At 44.9% G+C, this 19,959-nt stretch overlaps 2 protein-coding genes across 2 annotated transcripts in view; one reads left to right on the top strand and one right to left on the bottom strand.

Annotated features, from left to right (window-relative positions):
* Positions 1-19,959, top strand: part of LOC142059664 (uncharacterized) — a 47,520-nt gene that overhangs the window by 14,780 nt on the left and 12,781 nt on the right. The window lies entirely within an intron of this gene.
* Positions 5,521-16,672, bottom strand: SPTSSB (serine palmitoyltransferase small subunit B). The gene is made up of 2 exons (XM_075098562.1): positions 16,588-16,672; positions 5,521-6,990 (listed from the first exon to the last, which is right to left on the bottom strand). The coding sequence occupies exon 2, from the start codon at positions 6,957-6,959 to the stop codon at positions 6,717-6,719; it is 243 nt and encodes an 80-aa protein (XP_074954663.1). The 5' UTR covers positions 6,960-6,990; positions 16,588-16,672; the 3' UTR covers positions 5,521-6,716.

Genomic DNA, 19,959 nt, shown 5'->3' with positions numbered 1-19,959 from the left:
TATCTTAGGCCACATGAAGCAATTTCTACAGCCTATTTCTAGTTCAGAGCTTCTTACCCCAATGTAGAGGAGGCCTCAGTTATCCTGGTAACAACTCCAGGACTACCCCGCTTTGGGGCTGACTGTACTGAAACACCAGAATCAGCAGAGTTTATCAGCTCTTAGGTGTCCTGATGTAGCAACTACTGAAAGCACCCTCTGAAATAAGGGTGGACTCATGATGACAAGTGTGAACTCTCAGCGTTAATTCTTACCTCCAGTTGTGAATCATAGCCTTACAGCTAGGGAGTTTCCATAGAAGTTGCCTGGAGATCTTTTCACAACCTGGGCTCCTCAAATTCAGGCAAAATGTGGCTTATCCTAAGGAATAAATTTATTAAGGACAAAATTCATCATACTTTGAACGAACATGTCTTTGCTTAGTCCAGGTTGAGTTTTATTTCCTGTTTGTAAGGAAAGAGAATGAAGAGGATCCTGTTTCATTGCTGCTCTCACTACTGGAGCTCCCTCACTGGAGTCGTGGGACGAGCTCTGTGCCATCACTGTGCACTCAGATCCATCCTTTGGAGGACCTTGGGAATGTTACAGGCATCTGACCTCCTTTGTCAGCCGATGAACACTGATATTACACTGAATTTCCAGTTTCCTGAGATTTAAGATAGTTTATTTTACCAGAACATTTTGGTAGTTTCAACTCCCTTGATTCCCTTGACTGTAACAAGTTGGCCGCAGGGCTGCATGTTTGGTGAAGTTTACTATGGCTGTAGGAGCTCATGATCTGTACTTTGGAAGCAGCCTACCCTAGCTTTTCTACTGACTCCCCAGTTTTTCAGTTTCTGATCAGGTTTGATTTGGATGAAAGTGCTGATATGATCTGAATGAGGCATTTCAGGGCTTGTGCTGGAAAATTATCCAGGCAGCTGGAGATCTTAGTGCAAGCTAAGAAACACCAAGTAATTTAGCTGGCAAAAGAGATAGATTTATTTTTTGATTGTGATTTTGTATCCCCTTTGTCTGAAAGGGAAATAATTTATTCTGGAAATAATGAGGAGCCCACCTGGTTTTGGAAGTTTAGTAGGAAGGGATGTGGGAATCTCACTGGGACAGTAGGACAAAGCGGTGCATCCTTTTACATGCAGCGTGCTGGACGCTGGTCTCGGGAAATAGATAGGGCCCTCTTTTCCTCCTCTGGGGATCAATGTCTGCTGCAGAAACTTCTTAAAAGCAGGAGGGGTGTGAAGCAAGGGTCGCTCACTGCTCAGCCAACCCTTAATCCTGTCTGGGGCAACAGCAGCAAAAGTCACCTTGCAAAGAGGGTGAGTCAGGTGCAGCCACAGCTCCGTGGGGGACTGGCAATTGCTGCTGGCAGGGCTGTGGAGCAGGGAGAAACAAGAAGCTGATGTCTCCTGCTGTCCTATGAGCCCATTGCCCTCTTTTGTCCCAAGGAAGGCAACCAATACTCCAGAAAGGAGAGGAGTGGCTATCTTTGTCATGGTTTATCACTAGATTCTGCTGCTGTCAATATCTAGATGCACACAGGGAGTCCAGATAAATTAGTTGTTATCTTATCTTGCCTAGGAAGATCTCTGGAGTTACCAAACAGAGAGAAATGGGCTCCATGCAAAAAGCAGTTTGTGGTAGGATATCAGTAACTCGCCGATATAGCTGCGGTTTGGTATTTTAGGAGTAAATAATTAAAATTACTTGGGTAGGGGCCGACTTGCTCACTGTGAGAGGGCAGCACTGCTTTTGACACAATGTTGGATGTTGATAGTTTTCTTTGATTATGAGAAAGTTATTACACGTTCAGTAATACTTAATTTGAAAATCAGCCTTTTCTACTTTAATTTTCAAATGCTCGCTTGGCACACCGCCACTTGTCCACGTCTCTGCCCCAGGGTGCAGTAATCTATCTGCGAGAATCTGCCCAATTTCAGCAATCGCATTCTGGTGCTGCACAAGTGCGATTTGCAGTTAGTATGGTTCTGCTGAATGTTACTACACCCTGCTGTACTTACTTTACGATGGCTTAAATGGTTGGTTTGGGTTTTTTCCTAGCTTCCAAGTAATTAGGGAAATTAAACTCTAGAAATGGAGCGTTGTCTTGGTAAGAGGTGAAGGGAGACAGACACAATGTACTGTATTCACAGTCCTCCATGGTATGCACTGTGTGCATGCTGGGCAGGGCTAATTCTGCGTGTGCAAGAAGACCAGGACGACATCTGCCCTTTGCAGTAGTGCAGCAGAAACTTCCTACCACGGAGATTAGAGTGACTTCCCTTTACATACCGTTTTCATTCGTAGGCAAGTTTCAAAGAGGTATCTCTGTGGAGGCAGATTTATCACGCATTACAGTTTTTGCATGCTACTGATTGATGGTATCTGTTTGCTGTTTTGGAGGGTTTATCTAAAATAGGAGCTTTATAAAAATTATTTTTTAAAATATGTTAGTGACATCTTTCACTTGATAAAAACTTCAGGGACTTTTTACCTTTAACCATAACTGTATGAATCATTGTAAGTGAAAAAAGTAACTTTTTTCACTGAATTTGCATGCAAAGCAAGAATCTTAAATTATAGCCAAATAACAGCAATAATAAAACTTCAGAAAAAAGTATACTTAAACATCCTTAAGATTTCAAAACTTCATGAACCCAGGGTCTCATTTTTCAGGGAATTTCATGTAGATGAAATTGGACACCCAGATGATGGCCTGTGATGATGGCCTGACAAGTGACTGGTTTGTACCCAGATGCCCTGAAGATGTGTAGGATAGGCAGTGACAGTGCTTCCTCACCAACCGCCTTGGAATATTTTGCCAGTCTTTTCTAGAAAGATCAAGAGAAAGGATGGAAATAGAGCTTTCTCTTTCTTCTGTGAACAAGCAGTAAGGCAAGAGCCACTGTAAAGCAAGCTGGGGGTATGAAAAGGACTGGGAATATCACATTTCAAATGAGTTAGCACTACATTTAGTCACTGCGTGTTTAAGCTGTGTTTAGCTAGCAGACGATCATCAGAGACGTCTGTATACCACTGACGACCCTCCGAGCTATAAACTGCTGCTACCCTATTTCAAGCTCTGCATTTTAACTAATGCAATAAAAGGAGGGCACCAAAATAACTTAGAAATAAGCCTGCTAGATGGCACAGACACTGATGGTGATGCTGATCCCTATGTTTCCACTAAGGAAAGGGTCCCTGGAAAGCTTTTTCTAATAGTCTTAGGTAAAGGCTGCCTGGAGGGGCTTCAGGAAGAAGCTTCTGGAGGTTCCTGGTCTGGACATGTGCCCTCAGTCATGGATCTAGGAGGCGATCCATGAAATTGGCCAGGAAACCTTTACGGCAGGGTAAATGCTAGCTTTGATTAAATGAAATTTAAGAAAATGAATTTTAAATAAGGGAGGTATGGTGCTGGCCAGCTGAGCCCAAAATTTCTCAGCGCTTAATTTAAAGATGCATGCGTACTTTCAGGGTGAATGCAACTGGATCTGGTTCATCTCCCTTCTCGCTTTTGTTTCATTTGCCACTGTTGGATTATTGGTTCTGTTTACTCTTAACATAGTCCTTTCATTTGCTTTTTTTGGTGTAAAAACTTCTAGCTGCTGTGCTCAGCCTGAACTACAATTACCATAGGGTAATAATGGAGCAATTAACTACAATTAACATGGAGTAATAATGAAGCAGGAGAAAAGACTGCCCTGCCAAGGTGTTTGATAAAGAGCCCGACACTATTCTTTTCACAATGGAGTTGTTGCCCATATGCTGTTTGTACCAAGCCGTCTGCTGGAGTTAGCGGCAGCTCTCCGAAACGCGACCCTCCTCCTGTGGCTTGTTGCTATACTGCAAATGGTGCTTCCATGTTAACGTGCAGATATGGTCTGATTAAAACCTCTTTCCAGTGTGTATGAATGGCTTCATCTACAGGGAAAAGGATTTCAAAACTGGAGCAGAGTTTCCTAAGCTGTGGTGTGGTCTCAAGCTGTCAAAAGTGGTGTCCTACCTCCTCCCTCTTTCAGTCAGGGAACAAATGTTTCTGTTCACTACCCTGTGCCAAAAATGCTTTGAAATCTCCTTCTGGAACCCACTAATCTTGAATATTAAGTAGCTAGAGTTACTTCAGCTTTTCTAGCAGAAACGAGAAGTGAAAAGGGTTGGAAAAATCTCAAAAGGCTTTTTAGCTGAGAAGGGTTATTTTCAGCTGTGTCTTTCTTTCCTGGTGAATACCTCTTGCCCAGACCCAAAATTTAGTAAAGAAGCTGAAGAACACACACACAAAAAGTGTTTCACTTAAGTAAGGCTGCAGGAACCCTCCCAAAGAGAAACTTTTTTCCTCCATCTTCCGAGCACCTCCTGTGAAGCTAAACAAAGATAACAGGAATAATAAGGAAGAGAAGTGCTTTACAGGTATCCCACCATGAGAGGTCAGTGGAAATTCCCTCTTCCTCAACAAAGACATTTGCTTGTTCTGTTTGCTTTAAGTTAAATGTTTAGATAGCAACATTACATTGGGGTGTGTGCCTTTGCATACCTATAAGAAAGTGTTTTTCCTTGTACTCCTAAAAGCAGGTCAGTTGTGTTTGATGCCATTGGGAACAAATAACCTTTTTGAGAAATTAAAAAACGAGATGTTACTGGAAACAGGATTGATGAGGAGATGCCATGGCATTTATATCATCACATTATGTAGATAAAAAGTAGAATCTTTTGAGGATGTAATATTGGGAAGTATTTTTGGTTCAAGCACCAACTTACTAAGTAAATATTTTCATCTTTTCACCTCCAACATTTGGGTTGTTACTTTTATTCTATTTTATAAACAGCTTTCCTAGAAATTTTCACAGGTACTTGACATTTTTTGTCTCCTCCAATGTTCTGTTTATTACTGTAAGCGTGATTACAGCTTGGTCCCTCATATTTGCAGGTTAACAACTGTGATTAAACTGAGAGGACAGCTAAGCCTTTGGCTCCCATTTGAGCCTAAACCACTCAATTGTTGTACCACCAGCACACACAGGTATTTGTAACCTTAATTTGAAGTGTATCAGTGGCTGTCTGCAAGAGAATTTCGGCACATCCATGACCTGCTTGTATTGGCAATATGAACAAGTGGCTCCGGTGTGAGACAGAACCTGAACACAATTAGCGACACTGTGATATGATGAACGTGGCTACTTACTAGCAAGAGACCTGCACATCTTCAAGAGTTGCCTTCAGGACTTTGTGAATAGGTCTGCGGAGCAGGATCTTCAATGAAGTTTTTGGGGTTTGTGTTTTTTTTGTTGTTGTTGTTTGTTTGTTTTTTTTTTTTAAAACTCCACCAGAGAGAATAGGTCTTGGGCTGGAGCACTAATGAGGATGAACATGGCAGTCCACACATGGATACATTTAAGGGGCTCTGAAACCTTGCCCCGAAACATTTGCAACCAAATAGTCCATCTGCCATGGTGCCAGCCTGGCCTGCACACATCCAGGGTATTTATGAACAAATACAGGAAGAGCTGAGTCATTCACTTAAATTTTGTTTCTGAAGAATAAAGTTTTATTTTTCTCTGATAAAACTGCATACACATGTCCAGATCTGTTCAACCTTCAAAACATGTCTTAGTTCCCAAACAGGGTTCTTTCAAGCATGCAGGACCCCACTGCAGCTTGGTAAAGAAGAGAGTTTTTAAAATCCTAAAACTGTGCAAACATAATTTGAAAGCTCTTTACATTTTGCACCTCTCACTTCTAATAACAGTAGCATCAGCTGCTAGATACATGCACTATAACTTACAATTTGGCATTGACATTTGATTTAGGTGTAGAGTGAAAACCAAACAAACCTATTGGTTAAGAAACTCCCTACATGCAACTACAATAAATCTAATTTCTTCTTTATAAAGGAGATATTTTTAAGCTCTCAGACTTCCCTGCAGTTATTAAAATATTACTTCTGCTCTGTTTTCTGGATCACCTTTGTCTGTGCAAACATGCACTTTGCTTGCCTTGGTGAATGGGAGCAGAAAGAAGAGATGTCTCAGTTTTTATCAAAGAAGGCAGGAGTGCACTGAAACAGAGCCAGGTCTCTTTCTTCCTGTCATTTTCAGTAAACTACAAGATTACCTATAGTATGGTTTTTTTACTATCTTAGACCATCTAAACTCAGATGCAGCAACTTAGATGCAAAAAGTTGGATTCAAGTTCATACTCCTATTACTTTCTCTTCTAATCTCCTCTCCCATCCATTAAAAACCAGAAGTCAATAACCAGCCAGATATTAGCACTCAATCGTGCTGTATTATACTCATCTCCTTATATTCTCTAACCGGGGTCAAAGAAGATTGGGATATTTTGCCACTGCACTCTGTTGGCAGAACTTCTTTGTGTATAATGAGCGTAGTACTCCTCCTCACAGCCATTGTAAACAGTCTTTGTGGTTCCATACATGCCAGTGTCATTAAAATAGAGCGCTGAAGGTGGGAGCCAGTTGAATATTAGGTAAATGTGGCGTTCCAGGTGATGGGTGTCATTATCATGCAGCAAAAGCTGGCCTATGTTTCATTTAACAGCCAGTACTCAGTGCATTTTCAGCTATGGTAATTAAGCAAGCCATGTTTTGTAAGAGAAAATGGTATTTTCATTACTGCAAAACTGCTTCAGAATAAATACACAGAATTGAAGAAGACATTGCATTTCACAAGTTGCAAGAGCTGCTAATCGCTACTCAGGCAAGTTCAGTTCACGATGGAAACGGTGCTTTCAGGCTGGCCTCCAAATATCTGGGAGAAGAATTCAAAAGCCAGGCGGACATGAATAGGGACAAACACGTAAGCCGTGTACACCACCATAGCGAAAACAGTCACGGTGATGGTGTGGAACATGGACCGCTCCCAGGGCTCCAGCACGTAGCTGCAGGTGATGAGTAGGTACTGGTAGTACAGCCAATAGATAGAGTCCTTCACACGCTTAAAATCCATCTTCAGCTTTCCGTGATTTTGAGATGATGACCTGTAACGATAGAGAAGCCTGGATTACAGTTGCAGTAGAAAGAAAGACCTGGAACTAAAAAGCGGTGTGACCATCATTTCCAGTTTGATACTGCATGTAATTGTTACATAAAATAAAATTCAAACAGAAATAATGCATCGGTGCTGTCATCACCCTCTGCTGCCCTGGAGCAGAGGAAAACATCTTCAGCGCTAGCAACTGCTGCCTGTAGTTATTGTAGCTGTATCAGTTGGGCACTCTCAATTCCTACATTCTGATTATGAGTGCGTTTTGCTATTCATTCTGCAGTAAGAATTAAAAATGCATTAGCTTACAAAGGCACCGGTTTCACGTCAAAGTCAGGGAGATACGCATTTAAAAGGGAAGGCTTTAGGCCAGCTTCCATAAATGTGGAAGGCAGACTCGTATGCTCTGGAATAAAGGTGAGATTAAAAGAACTGCTCTGTAAAATCTCCCCTGCTTGCTTCTGATAATAATTTTTATTATTCTGCAATTGTTGGGAATAACGAAAAGACAAGGTATGAAAGGGAGCGAAAAAAGTAATCTCAAATAGCATAAGAAGTTTTTTCAGCTCATTCCAACGAAATAAGATACATTACAGATTAAAAGAGTATTTAATGGAAGTTACAAGTCTAGGAAAGATTTCCCTCTCAGGTAATGCCTTTACGCATTCATTGTTCCCATCTCCACACAGAAAGGAGAATGGCTCAGCAAGTATTAACTAGGAAATGGGTTTTGCCTTCCACTGTTTTTTCTTAAAATTACTTTTCAGTATTTTAAAGGATCTTTAAATTCAGACTAAAAATGTCTACTTAGAGGAAATACAGATACAGAATGATAAGCAACTGTATAAGGCTTCATAGAGGGACTTCTTTATTTTGGGGGTTGAGTTTGAGGACTCACATGCTGACCAGGTCAGCTCACACTAAAAGGGAAAACAGCAGATTTTAGTCCTGTTGGAAAACCTTCCAAGGTACCATTTTGTTCGACACTTCTGTTGCCTCAAATGCCAGGAATGGGGCTGCTTGGACATGTCACATTCCTCCAGCCTTGTGTTTGTAGTGAGTTTGGGGCACCAGAAATTTTTTGTTCCTCAAGGCAACAAATACTATGGTAGCACTCGAAAATTTGCAGCCCATGATTAAAATAGTGATGGGCCACTGGTATGGGACAAATATATTACAAAATTGAGTGGTTTACTGCCTCTGGAGGCTGAATAGTATATTCTGGTGGTATGTGGGTATTTACTGAACGGAAGACAAATTACCGATAAAAAGGATCCCTGGTTTGTTTTGTAACGGCTTTACTTTGGTTACTGATGTGTAAAATTTCGTCCGGTGGATGCACTGTTAAGTGCACACACCTTGACGGATCGTATTTCTCCATCTTTCTTCCTTTAGGCCACCGGTACTGCCATTTGTTAAGGTTCAACATTCCTGTGTTAAGATGCAAATGGAGCATCCTGCCAGCCTAGCTTACACCTCGCCATGTGGTGAAACTGTAAGGTAGATTTTTGCCCCTTCTTCTTTGGGAAGGCAACAACCATAGGCTCACCCTGAGTGTGGCAGACTGATTGAATTGGCACTCCAATCGCCTGTCCATCAGTGTTGATAAGGGAGCTGACTGTCTTTGCTCCCCCTCCTTTATCCATGTGCTGGCTCCTCTCCTGGTGTTTCTCCTCCCATCCCTTGGCTTCCTGTCCAGACCTCCTCGCATCTGTTCCCCAGTTGCTCCTCAACTCTCAACACCCCCATGAATGCGACCTCTTTGCTGGCAGCAAGCACAGTGAAGCTGTAAACACTGTGCATTAAAAAAGGGAGGGAGACTTGTTTGTGTTAGCAGATTTTTATGCAGAAAAATTTCTGTACTTCCCCCATCACCCACCCAGACTTTATTTTCCACCAACCCCTCTTCTTCTGTGTCCTCCAGTTATCAGTACCTTCCCCAGTGTATCTTTTTTCCCCTACTTGTCCCAAAACAGTCCGTTTCCTTTGCTTCCATCTTCCCCATATCTCCTAGACTACATCTCCTAGACCAAGAGGCCGCCTACAGTGCTTTCGGGGGGCAGATCACTTCCATTTTAAGTCTACCAGTGACTGCCTTTGCTGTGAACCGTTTTACGTGCAAGGGTACAGGCCGGGGAGGAAGGCCACCACTGGTTTCTCTCCTGGTATGAATGGAAGATGATTCCTTTCAGACAAATAATTTTAAGGCAGAACTCAAGAGAGGCCTTAAAGCCTTGTAAATATTGCAAAGCCTGTAATAAAAATGGCACAGCTGGCAAACTGTGACTCACTGGGAGCCAAACGTGTCTCTATTTATACCTTCTGCAAAAGAGCAGCATTTTTCAATGAAGAGGTTAAGCACTTTCCTATACAATTGAAAGGAAAATGATAAAGGCCCTCTCATACTATCTAGGATTATGGTATTTACATTGTGGTTATACCTGTGCTAGTTGAGCTCATACCTTTCTTGGGTAAATATCTGTTAAGCCTGACGATGGCAAGGAGAAACTGCAAGGCTGGAGCACTTGCTGTGGGTGTTTGAGGCTATGAGGTTATGAGAAGGGTGCTGCAGTGGTTTTGACGGGAGAGATCTCAGATCTCAGGCTGATGGAGCTTTCTGCCCACAGCAGCACATGCACTTGTGTATCTCAATACAGAGCTGGTATAAGGAAAAGCCAAAGACAGGACAAAAATTCCCCAGGCTGATTTTACTGATAATAGACCAGGCTGCAGACTCACCACTATCACTTACTAGACATCGGAGTCTTGGAGGGATACATCAATAAAGTATGAAGTAATTAAAATAAGGATTGGACCTTTTGATTGATACCCAAGACCTTGTTACATTTTCTGCAGCCTGGGGACTGTGTTTCCGTTCAGCTTGGTCACCAAGTCCTAGCAGCCACCCTGTGTTTCTTCAGTTCTTGCTGTTCATGGCACAGGGGGATAACCCCATCCCCAGGCACTCAGACACACCTGTAACGGGGCTCCCTGGGCTACCAGCAAGAACGCAAGCCATCTTAATGTAGAGACTGCACAGTCTCCAAATGAATGATAGAGGTTGAGATAAGTAAAAGACAGTCAAATTACAGTCTCTGTCCTCACCGCTAACACACTTCCACTGCATTTCATCGACCCAGAGACTTTCTCCGTTAGGACTGTCTTGGAAATGCAGCAAGCACGAGAGGCATTTTGGGATAATGCAATTCTAGATGCATAATTTATAAAAGGAAAACACAGGAGGGAAGGGAAAAAAAAGCCATCTTAAACCAGCTGCTCCGTCAATGAGATAGAAGGATTCACTGTGTTACTGTGACATAGATACCTTTTCTGAAGATACCCCATTTGCATTAATTCAAGGCCAGTTTTAAGCATAAGCAACAGCCCAAAGCTCCACACCTCCAGAGGTCTCAGGCAGCCTTACCAACCCAGGCCAATTACCTCCTAGCAATAATCAAAGGGAATGGCTGATCACTAGACAAACAGAAACTCTCAAGGCTAGAGATTTTCTATGTTAAACAGGACTTGTCCTAGAGAGGCTTCCACTGAATTTTTAAGCTTTACTGGTTTTTATTACATTAATGCTGCAATCAGCTGGTGTTCTGAGTTGAAAGGGTCCTGTGTTATTAGCTCATCAGTTCCCAATATTCCAGAACAGGAGATAATTTGCTGTTATGCAATTTTAACATAGCACTCATTTGTCTGCAAATTTGAATTTAAGTATTCAGCTGCGTTGTGGAAATGCCTTCCTGTTTAGAGGCCATGGGACTGTTACAACCAGCTATGAATAAAATGAATAGAATTCAGCTTCTAAAGCCATTAAGCAATATTCAAATTGTTTTCAGCAATTTCACCTCCAAGCAAGAAAAGAAACCTGTAAAGCAGCTTTCATTGTGTTAAGTGGCAACCTGATTTTCTTGCTTGTTGACACATGTCTCTGATTAGGGCAGCTGGAAAGATAAATCATCATCATAAAATTCCCAGGTTTCATTTAAGAGCATGCCTAATGTAAAAAAAAAAAAGCATTAATAACCTCAGTTCCCAGTGTTAGAGCTAGTGTTTAGAGTTGTAATCTGAAGATGTGAGTGTTGGGTACTTTACTATATTATTTCTGCTCTGAGCAATGGAGTTCTGGGGGCTTTGTTCACATTAGCAGTCTGCAGCTCTGACTGGTGTCTGCACAGCACATGGCAAAATGCACCTGCTGGGAAATTCCTGTGAAAAAAAAAATATTCTTGCAGGGGAACTGGGATAGACTGGTTTCTAAAGAATGCTTGAAAAACACCTTACACCCTTAGCTGGAGAGTTTGGTTGACTTACACATATAGAGAGAAAGTGTTTCAAACCCTAACGACTCTATGATTCTATATATTCAGATCTAGATAAGTTTATCTAGACTAGGGAAAAACAAATCCTGGAGCTGGAGATAGCCCCATAATGATTAAACAGGTGGTCTCTGATGCTTTGAGTGTAAAGTAGGGACAAGTATTATAAACAAGGTAGGAGGGAAAAGCAATCAATCAATCCTCAAAATGCAAATACTTAATTGGCTAAAAAGTGGCCATTTGCTAAATAAGCGAGGTGATAGCACAGAAGCAAGAGTTGGTCAGTCTCGCAGAATTCCAAGGGACCTTGCTTATGCTGAACCTTAAGTAAAATCCTACCACGAGCCCCTGAAGCTTGTATTTGGTTTCGTATACAGGACACCTACAACACTCAAGCTCCAAATGGCAGGTGTGACAAGGCAAAGTGCAATAATTACTTTAAAGTTGTCTGATAGATAAATAATTTCAGCTATTAGAAGAACAGGTAGTCATCCCTCTTGGGTATTGAAATATCTATCCTTTGTGCAAGTTATTTATCTGTAACTGTTCTTACTTATTTGTTATTTTATTGTGTTAGATAGGCTTGCACTGCTGTTACTCAGACAATATCTGAACTTATCCAAGGCACCAACCTTGTCCCTCTTAATGCTAACATAACTCTGGGATGAACCCATTGATTTTACGTAGACCGACATTTCTGTAAGTGCAAACAGAACAACAACAGGATTCACGTTTCCAGTCCATCACACATTTGCTTTAATATGTTTTATTCAGTGAGCACCAAGCATAGTGCATAAGGAATGAAATACAGGTCCTATGGACCAGTAATTGGGAAGAAAAACCAGGAAGAAATTTAGATGCGGCAGCAGTTAAAATTATGCAGAGAATCTGAAGGCATTTCCCAGGGACACAGTGTCAGTTTATTCCTCTTACATCTGTGCTTCTCAGATTCCCCATACACACCATGGCCATATAGTATCAGCTCAGCCCAGAAAGGTGCCTATTACCTACTGACAAGCTGAACCCTCAGGTTACCATAGTACTCACACAGGGATGTTTAAATGTACCCTAAAGCTTGTTTTCACAGGGAGGTAATGCCAGACAAAGAATGTGAATGAGAACAGCAGCAATAATCCTGGCATAGCTCCCACTATGGACAAGTGTGCACCATTAAAAATGTCTTTACATATAGATTTAAGTAACACCCCACCTCTAATTCTGGAGTAAAAATGCACAGCAGCAGTGAGGCCATCTCTGATTTCTCTTCCTCAGCATTTATCTTCCTGAATCAGCAGCTCATTGCACACTTGGCCATACGTTACTGCCAGCTACTGTGCTGCAGGAATTGTGCTCTTCTTACGTACGTGTTCCTGCCACCATCCATGCAACACCAGAAGGAAGTTCAGAGCTGGTAGAATTTTGTTGCTGTACATGACTCAGACATTGTGTGTGGGTGAACATGGTTCAACTGTGCCTATGGCGTTTTTTGGAAAAAAAAAAAATCTTCTAAGAGTGGAAAAATACCTCAGGAGTTGAAATGGTAAGGCAGAAAAGGCAATGGCATTTTCAGCCATGTTTCTGCTTTACCTTGCTCAGAAGAATGAACTCCAGCAGCTCCCTAATCTGTCAACACTAAGCCTCCTTCCTGATGACTTTAGTGGTAGCACATAGGTGCTATTTTGCCTCTTTTAAATGAAAACAAAGAAACAAAAAAGAGTTACATAATGCACTCAAGACCTAGGAGTCTAGCTGTTGATGAAAAGACTTCCTTTTACTTTCAGTAGCTTCAGACAAGGCAGCGAACACTCATCAAGTGGCACTACAGGAGTGGCAATGCCACACCTGCATAAAATCTGACCCAAACTTCCTCATCTCCAGCTCTGAACACAAGCCTAGTCCTCATGTACATGTCACGTGCACGCTCCTTCAACAGCCCTCAATAATACTGGGGTCCCAAGCACTGGCTTGGCACTATTGCTGCATCTGTAACTGGAGCAAATGGATTCTTGTCAGACTATCTCTCCACCTCGACTGCAGTACACCCAGATGATTTCTGAAATACTCTTTATTCCTTCAGTCAAGCTCAGTGCACAGATCAAGTGTATGACGGCCTCCAACAATGCGGAAAGTAATTCTAGATGTGATACATAACTGTTGACCTTCAAGAAAAGTAGAGGATGATCTCCAGCACCCACAGGGATCTCCTTTGGAAAGAGGCTCCCAACCAGTCAAGTTACAGCACAGCAGCTGAAAGCAGTTAGTGTTTAGACTGATTTCATGCCTTAATTACTCCCTGAAAACTGTAGGCTGGCTCCTAGAAAAAAAAAAATTAACCTCCCTCCCCCACAACTCCCCCTAACTTTGAAGCCTGGCTGATTTATTGGCACTCTCCTTTCTCTGCTCAGGCATGGAGAAAGAAGATGATGCAGCTTCTCTATAACAAAAACATTCTCAGAGCAGCTCTGTCCCATTTTCTTCCAAGGTCAAATTAATTTTTCAAAGTATTTTCTGTTCCTCCCTCCTCCGAAGTTTCCTCAGTCATTTTCTTACATAACTAGTTTCTTCTTACAATTTATGTGCAAACCTCTTCCTTTCCAGCTTTCTCTGGGCTGAGCATGTTCTGGGCTCCAAGTCCTCCCCCTGGGACAGGACTTGTACATTGGAGCAGAACTCACCTTTGGTTATAAGCTCTGCCAGAGAAGACAGGTAAATTGGCAGGTTGAAGTCTCAGGGCAAGCTTTCCCTGTGGTTTCAGTGTAGGCATAGTTTATGAACATGGTTTTGAACAGAGCTGATTCCCAAGCAAGACCTCAAATTTGTGACTGGAAACCGGCACCAGGCTTAAATTGCCAATATTTAAAAATTGAGAGTTCTTAAAGAACTGTTCCAGGAGGTATCTTTGAGGGGTTTTGGCTTTGCTTTCAGCAACAAGCCTCAGTTCCTGCAAGACTTCTCAGATTTAGGACATTGGCTAGATCCTTCAAGGGGACTTAAAAGACTTTAGAGGTTCAGAAGGTTGCATAAACACATCACTCTATAAACAAAATAGCCAAGATCTTTGGGCTCTATAAGAAGATTTACTTTTAAATGTACTCCTCTTTTTACTCAGACTTCTTTGTTTTGCTCTGAGTCATTTCTGAGGCAGCTGAAAATAACAGCTGCTCCTGGGTTATATGTAATAGGAGAAGGTGAATACTGTCATAGTCATGACAGGTATTAGTGGAAAACAGGTACCAAACTCTTGTGCAAGTGCATCTTTGAGATCTTATGAAAGGAAGCAGTGTTGCACCATGCCAGTTACAGGTCTAAAGGGGGAAAAGAAAAACGAAGTGAGATCACAGAATGGCAGGGGTTGGAAGGAACCTCTGGAGATCACCTTGTCCAGCCCCCCTGCTTGAGCAGGCACACCCAGAGCAGGGAAATACTTGCAACTGATAAGTAGTAAAAAGGGAGATTCACATTTCTTCACATGAACAGATTTAATCCCACAGATGCAATAAAGAACAACTTCCTTTGCAACCCACTTCACCCCTCTGAGCAACCAGTATTGAACACAGGAAACTATTGATATAGTAGAATACCCTTCAAATGCGGGGGAGAACAAAGCCAGCCTTAATTTTTGGAGGGGAGGACACAAGAAATACTCCTGTCAGGCAGCAGGGCAAGGCAAGGCTCTTCGAAGTTACAACACACCACCATGCCAGTTTCCCCTGAAAAGCAGCAGGGTCTGGGTTATACTGTGTTTAACTAGAGCAGGCGGCACAGGTGAAGAGAAAGGAGGAGGTTTCCAGAGTGACCTGCTGACATCTTTTCTTCAAGGGCTTTGCACATGCCTATAGATGTGCACACGAAGCAGTGCGAGCTGCGGGTGCAGAGAAGCAAACACCCATTAAGTGGGGCACGGCGGGTTCCCCTCTGCGAGGATGCAGCTGAGCATCGTGTCTCAGCCCAGCTGCGTGGGCTCCTCTCTTCCTGGGGCGCTGGTTTGGGGAATACTCACCCAGCTCTACACCAGGAGCGTGGCCAGGCTTGAAGTACATACAGCTACTGCACAAATTAAAAGCTCAGTAAAAAAGGGATCAGCAGAACATACCGCAGAGCAATAGATGTTTTTAACTATCAGCCAGCAGACACCTGAGCCTTGGTGCCATTCACTACATCACGTGGCCTGGACGCTTTCTGGGCACAGTGGGGACGGCACCAGTATTCCTGTGGCCCTGGGCTGCTCTCCAGGCGCCCGTTCACCACATCTCCCATTGCTGCTGGATGAACGACATACACGCTCTGTGCAGAGCTTCCCTGCGTTTCTCTGCCAAAACCACACCACCTAGAAAGTCACTCCAAGGACTTGCAGGATTGCTCTCAAGACATAGTTATTTGTGCCATGCTCATGATATTCACGAGCAAGATATAAAAAAGCATCCAAATTCCTAAAGCATTTTAAAATACACACTCCAAAAAGTAACAGGCTTGCTGATTAGATGAAGTAGCAGCATTTACTATGGGGATTCTCCTCTATACTATCCCAAATCTGCTTATACAACAGGGAGGTACTCTTGCTCCTATTTCACACTGAAGGATTACTGGAAGCAACCACCAACTGTAGGAAAACCAAAGAGCAGAAATCTACAGACAACGAGTATTGCCAACACGACGGTACAAGTAGCACCTTCACCTTCCCTCCTCCACCACTCCCCACTTATTTTAACCTTTTGACTTGTTTTCAGTGAACCCCCGCTAAGGCAAACCATCCTCCTGACAGCTGCACCAGCAACACCCCACCTGGAAATCTCTGACTGCAGGTCTACAGCAACAAGTCCAGAGAGACCTTGCTGAAGGCTGTAGGTCCTTCTGTAATGCCACCAGCCAAGAGCTACCTTCAGCAGGACACGCAGAGCAAACCCTGGAGGCTTCACAGCCGCCGCTCTTGCTCCAAGGCCTTTGCTCCAGGGCTCCTTCCCGCGCTGCGGACGGGCGCAGGGCAGGCAGCTCCGCCCGCCCGGGGCCACCGGCCCCTTGATTTGGGGAAGCCTTGGGACGGCGGCTCTGCCGCGATGCCCTTGGGCGAGCGAAGCAGGGCAGGGGCCGACGGCCGCCACCGGGCCGTGCGGGGGGACACCGGGCCGCCTCCCCCCGGCACGGCAAAGCCGGGGTTCCGCACTCCCCGGTACTCGGCCGCCCTCACCTCGGCTCCGCGGGATACCGCGCACCGCTCCGCGGGATACCGCGCATCGCCGCTGCCCGCGCCGCCGCGCTTAAATACCTACCGCCCCGCTCCGTTCCGCGCCCCGCCGGCCGCGGCCGCGCCGGGGGCCGGTCCCTGCCGCTCCTCCGCGCCGCTCCGCACCTCTCCGCGCCGCCCCGCCCCACCCCGCCCCGCCGCGGCGGGAGCTGCGCGCCTCCGGCCGCCGCGCTGCGCTCGGGCTTGCGGCGTGCGTGGGGCCGGCGTGGGCGGGGAGGGGGGGGGAAGCGGGGCCGGGCTCGGGGAAACCCGCGGGATGTAGCGGGCTGTCACCCCCGCGACGCGGAGCCGCGGCGGTTAATGTTTCCCTGCGGTGCCGCCTCTATAGGCGGCATCTGCTCCGTGCACCTGCGTGCTGCCGCCCGTCGCCCCGCAGCCGGGAGCAGGGGCCCTCCGGTGGGCATCTGCCCCCAAGCCGCCTCTTAGTTACCGATAGTGCTTTATATTGTACGCATACCTTGTCATATATAAGCTTGTAATATCGTTTAGAGCATAGCTGGGGATGACCCGGTGTGTGAAAGGGTGCCCGGGGGTGCTGGCAGGTGCCCGGGAGCTCCCCAGCTCCAAGGGGCTGAGTGGGAAAGACCTGAGCGTTGCAAGGGCGTTGTGAGAAACCAGTGTTACCGGCGTGTGAAGAGGGAAAAGGTGATAATGTATCAGGTGAGGTGTTTCCAGAATAAAGAGAGATAGATGGACAAGTACTTACAAGACTTTATTTGAAATCCTGTGAAATACTACATGACGCTGCTAACCATTAGGCTTAGGTTTCCTTAGTTTATTCTGCCCCCGGTATAAAAAAGCATGATTTAATGTCCTGCTCGCTACCAAAGAGCTACTTAAGAACTTAACTTTGCGGTATGAGCAAGAAATAAAAGTAACAGAAATGCTTTGTTCACTGTTTTCCCCTGGGGCAGAGGGATACCAGGTAGAGTCTCATTCACTAAACACAGGAATTGCAAAGACCTGATCTTGACAGGCTGATGCTATTCCTCAGCCTTCAAAAGTGTTACTATGTGACACTAATTAAGTGATAAACGAGTGGCATTAAGAGAAGGTGGGTTTTGTTTTGCATTCCTTCGTTTAAGATTATGGGTTTTGCTGCTGGCTGTGGCTTCAGCTTTGGGTCCAGTGGGGTAGCGCTGCTTGAGATGAAGGATCCCTGGATCGCTCTTGGTGACCTCTCCAAAATGAGTTTTGCCAGCGCAGTGTCTGCACCCAAACCCTCGCACTGGTACTGTAGCAAAAGAAACAGCCTATGCAGAATGAGCAAAATCCTTGCCGGGTACATGGGCATGAGCCAGCATCCCATTTAAATGGACGCATCAAATGAATCTCTCAGAGTGTGCTGGCTCTGAGCGCAGCGTGACAGGCTCCGTGAAACATCTGCACTTTTCACCTGGGCATGGGGACTCCAGGCACTGCTGTGTGGTCTCGTGCACACTCTTCGGATGTGCTGCCAGGCTAGATCCAAATTTCTGCAGCGCTGGGAGCAGCTGTTTGTCCTGCTCAGCCCTGAGCTGTTGAAGGAGCGTCGAAGCAGCTGCTGTACAAAGCCTTCCTGTAAAAACTGCCTAAGCCAGGTACACCTGGGCATTGGGACATGCCGTGATTTATATGTGCAGCAGGAGCTAGAGAGAAACTCCTGTTGCCTTTGAGGGCAAAAATCCTTAACTTCAGCCTCCTGGGTTTGAAAATGAGGATGTTATAAATGTGGTTGAGGTGCAGGTGGGACCAGGGCTGTTGCTGGTGCCAGGGCAGCTCCCGCAGCCAGAGGTTGGCTGAAGCTGCAGGAGTGCCATTACGAGGGACCATCCCAAAGAGCTGGGAAGCCCATAGTGTGGTCTGCTCATCCTCAGCTGTGGCACTGAGCCCCCTGGAGCCCTGCCCCTCTTCCTGCCTTCCCCTCTGGGGGCACATCTTCTCCCATGGCAGGGGGATGAGCTGGGCTGAGGGAGTAACCACCTGAAAAATAAGCTTGTTTTGCTAGTGGCTGTCTGTGCCACGGAGGTGAGAGCAAACGGCCGGGGCAGCGTGGGGATGGGGCTCAAGAAGCAGTGCTCTGAGGGTATGACTGCAGCCTGTTTGGCTGTAGGCACTGAGGTGTTTGGCTCGTGGCTGTGCTCACACCCCAGCAGAAGCCACACACAGACACCCCAAAGGCAGCAGGTACTGCAGCGAACCCAGAGGCTGGAGCCAGCCATGGCATTGTTCTCACGTTTACGAGTACAGCTGCTTTTTACAACTAGGTGGGAACTGTGAGAAAAAGAACTTGCGTTGGTAAATTGCCTACTTTTCTACGCAACAAGCTGCCTCTTACAGATGTGCCTTTGTAGGTGAGCTGAATTTTGCATGTTCTCTGCCGCTGTGCAGTTCAGCTCATCGCTTCACCCTGCCAGAGGTGACTGTCACTACAGCTCTGCCTGCAGAGCTGGTCGTGGCCGCACCTCTCAGTCTGTCTCTGCCTGAAGTCGCTGGGTCAGTGGGGATGTCCCTGCAGAGAAGGGTGGCTTGTCTTGAGTGTGTGGCTGTGGGAGCTGGGGTCACCTCTGGCACAGCGGGGCCACAGTATCGCTGTTCTGGCACTGCCTGATGTCTTGTGAACCACAGAAGGCCATAAAGGCACGCAAACTGCTTCAAGGGCCAGATGTAACTGCTGTTATTAAATTTGTTCTTCTAATATTTGAACAGATTTTAATGATGCTTTTAAAATTCTCTTTCCTCAATTAATATCTTTAAAAGACACTTACACAAACAAAGCTGCACAGGCGGCAGAGGGGCAGTCAGGATGTGATGCTTTCTTTCCCAGCTCATACAGCAAGAACAGTGCCTCTTTCTTCTGCTGCTATTTTTATGGCTGTTGACTGCAGAACTGATGTTTGCTTAGTCTTCAATCTTAAAAAAATACTTATGCAGAAGCCTTGTTTTAAACTTTTAAATGGTTGTGCCCCTTTCTAGCTCGAAGCAGAACTCCCATTGGTCCTGGAGTACTACAGGAGCCTGCGTTGTGTCTGTGTGTGCGGTTTAGCTTGGTAAAATACCTGGTGCCCGAGTGGAAGGTGCTTGAAATGGCAAGTTTTTGCCAGTGGTGTAGCAGCGGCTGGGTATAATTTACACCAGTCCTGTAAAAATACTTGCAAAATCATTCTTGGTTGTCAGAACACTTGCTCCACACACAGCTTTAGCTGTTGTTAGGGTATTTTTCAAGGAGGAGTTTACAAGTAACTTTTCCATAGTCTCATCATCACCCTGATGATTTGTTACTGTCTTGCTTCACTCAGTCCCGCTGATGGTTGCATTAGGTCTATTTGCCAATTTATATAAGATGAAGGTTCAGTGTGCATATGAAAGCTTCAAGCTTGTGTTTTGACACACACTATGTTATCAAATGGAGAAGGAT

The sequence above is a fragment of the Phalacrocorax aristotelis genome, chromosome 7, assembly GCF_949628215.1.
Source record: "Phalacrocorax aristotelis chromosome 7, bGulAri2.1, whole genome shotgun sequence".
Taxonomy (NCBI): Eukaryota; Metazoa; Chordata; class Aves; order Suliformes; family Phalacrocoracidae; genus Phalacrocorax; species Phalacrocorax aristotelis.
This window is presented reverse-complemented; position numbering and strand designations above follow the sequence as displayed.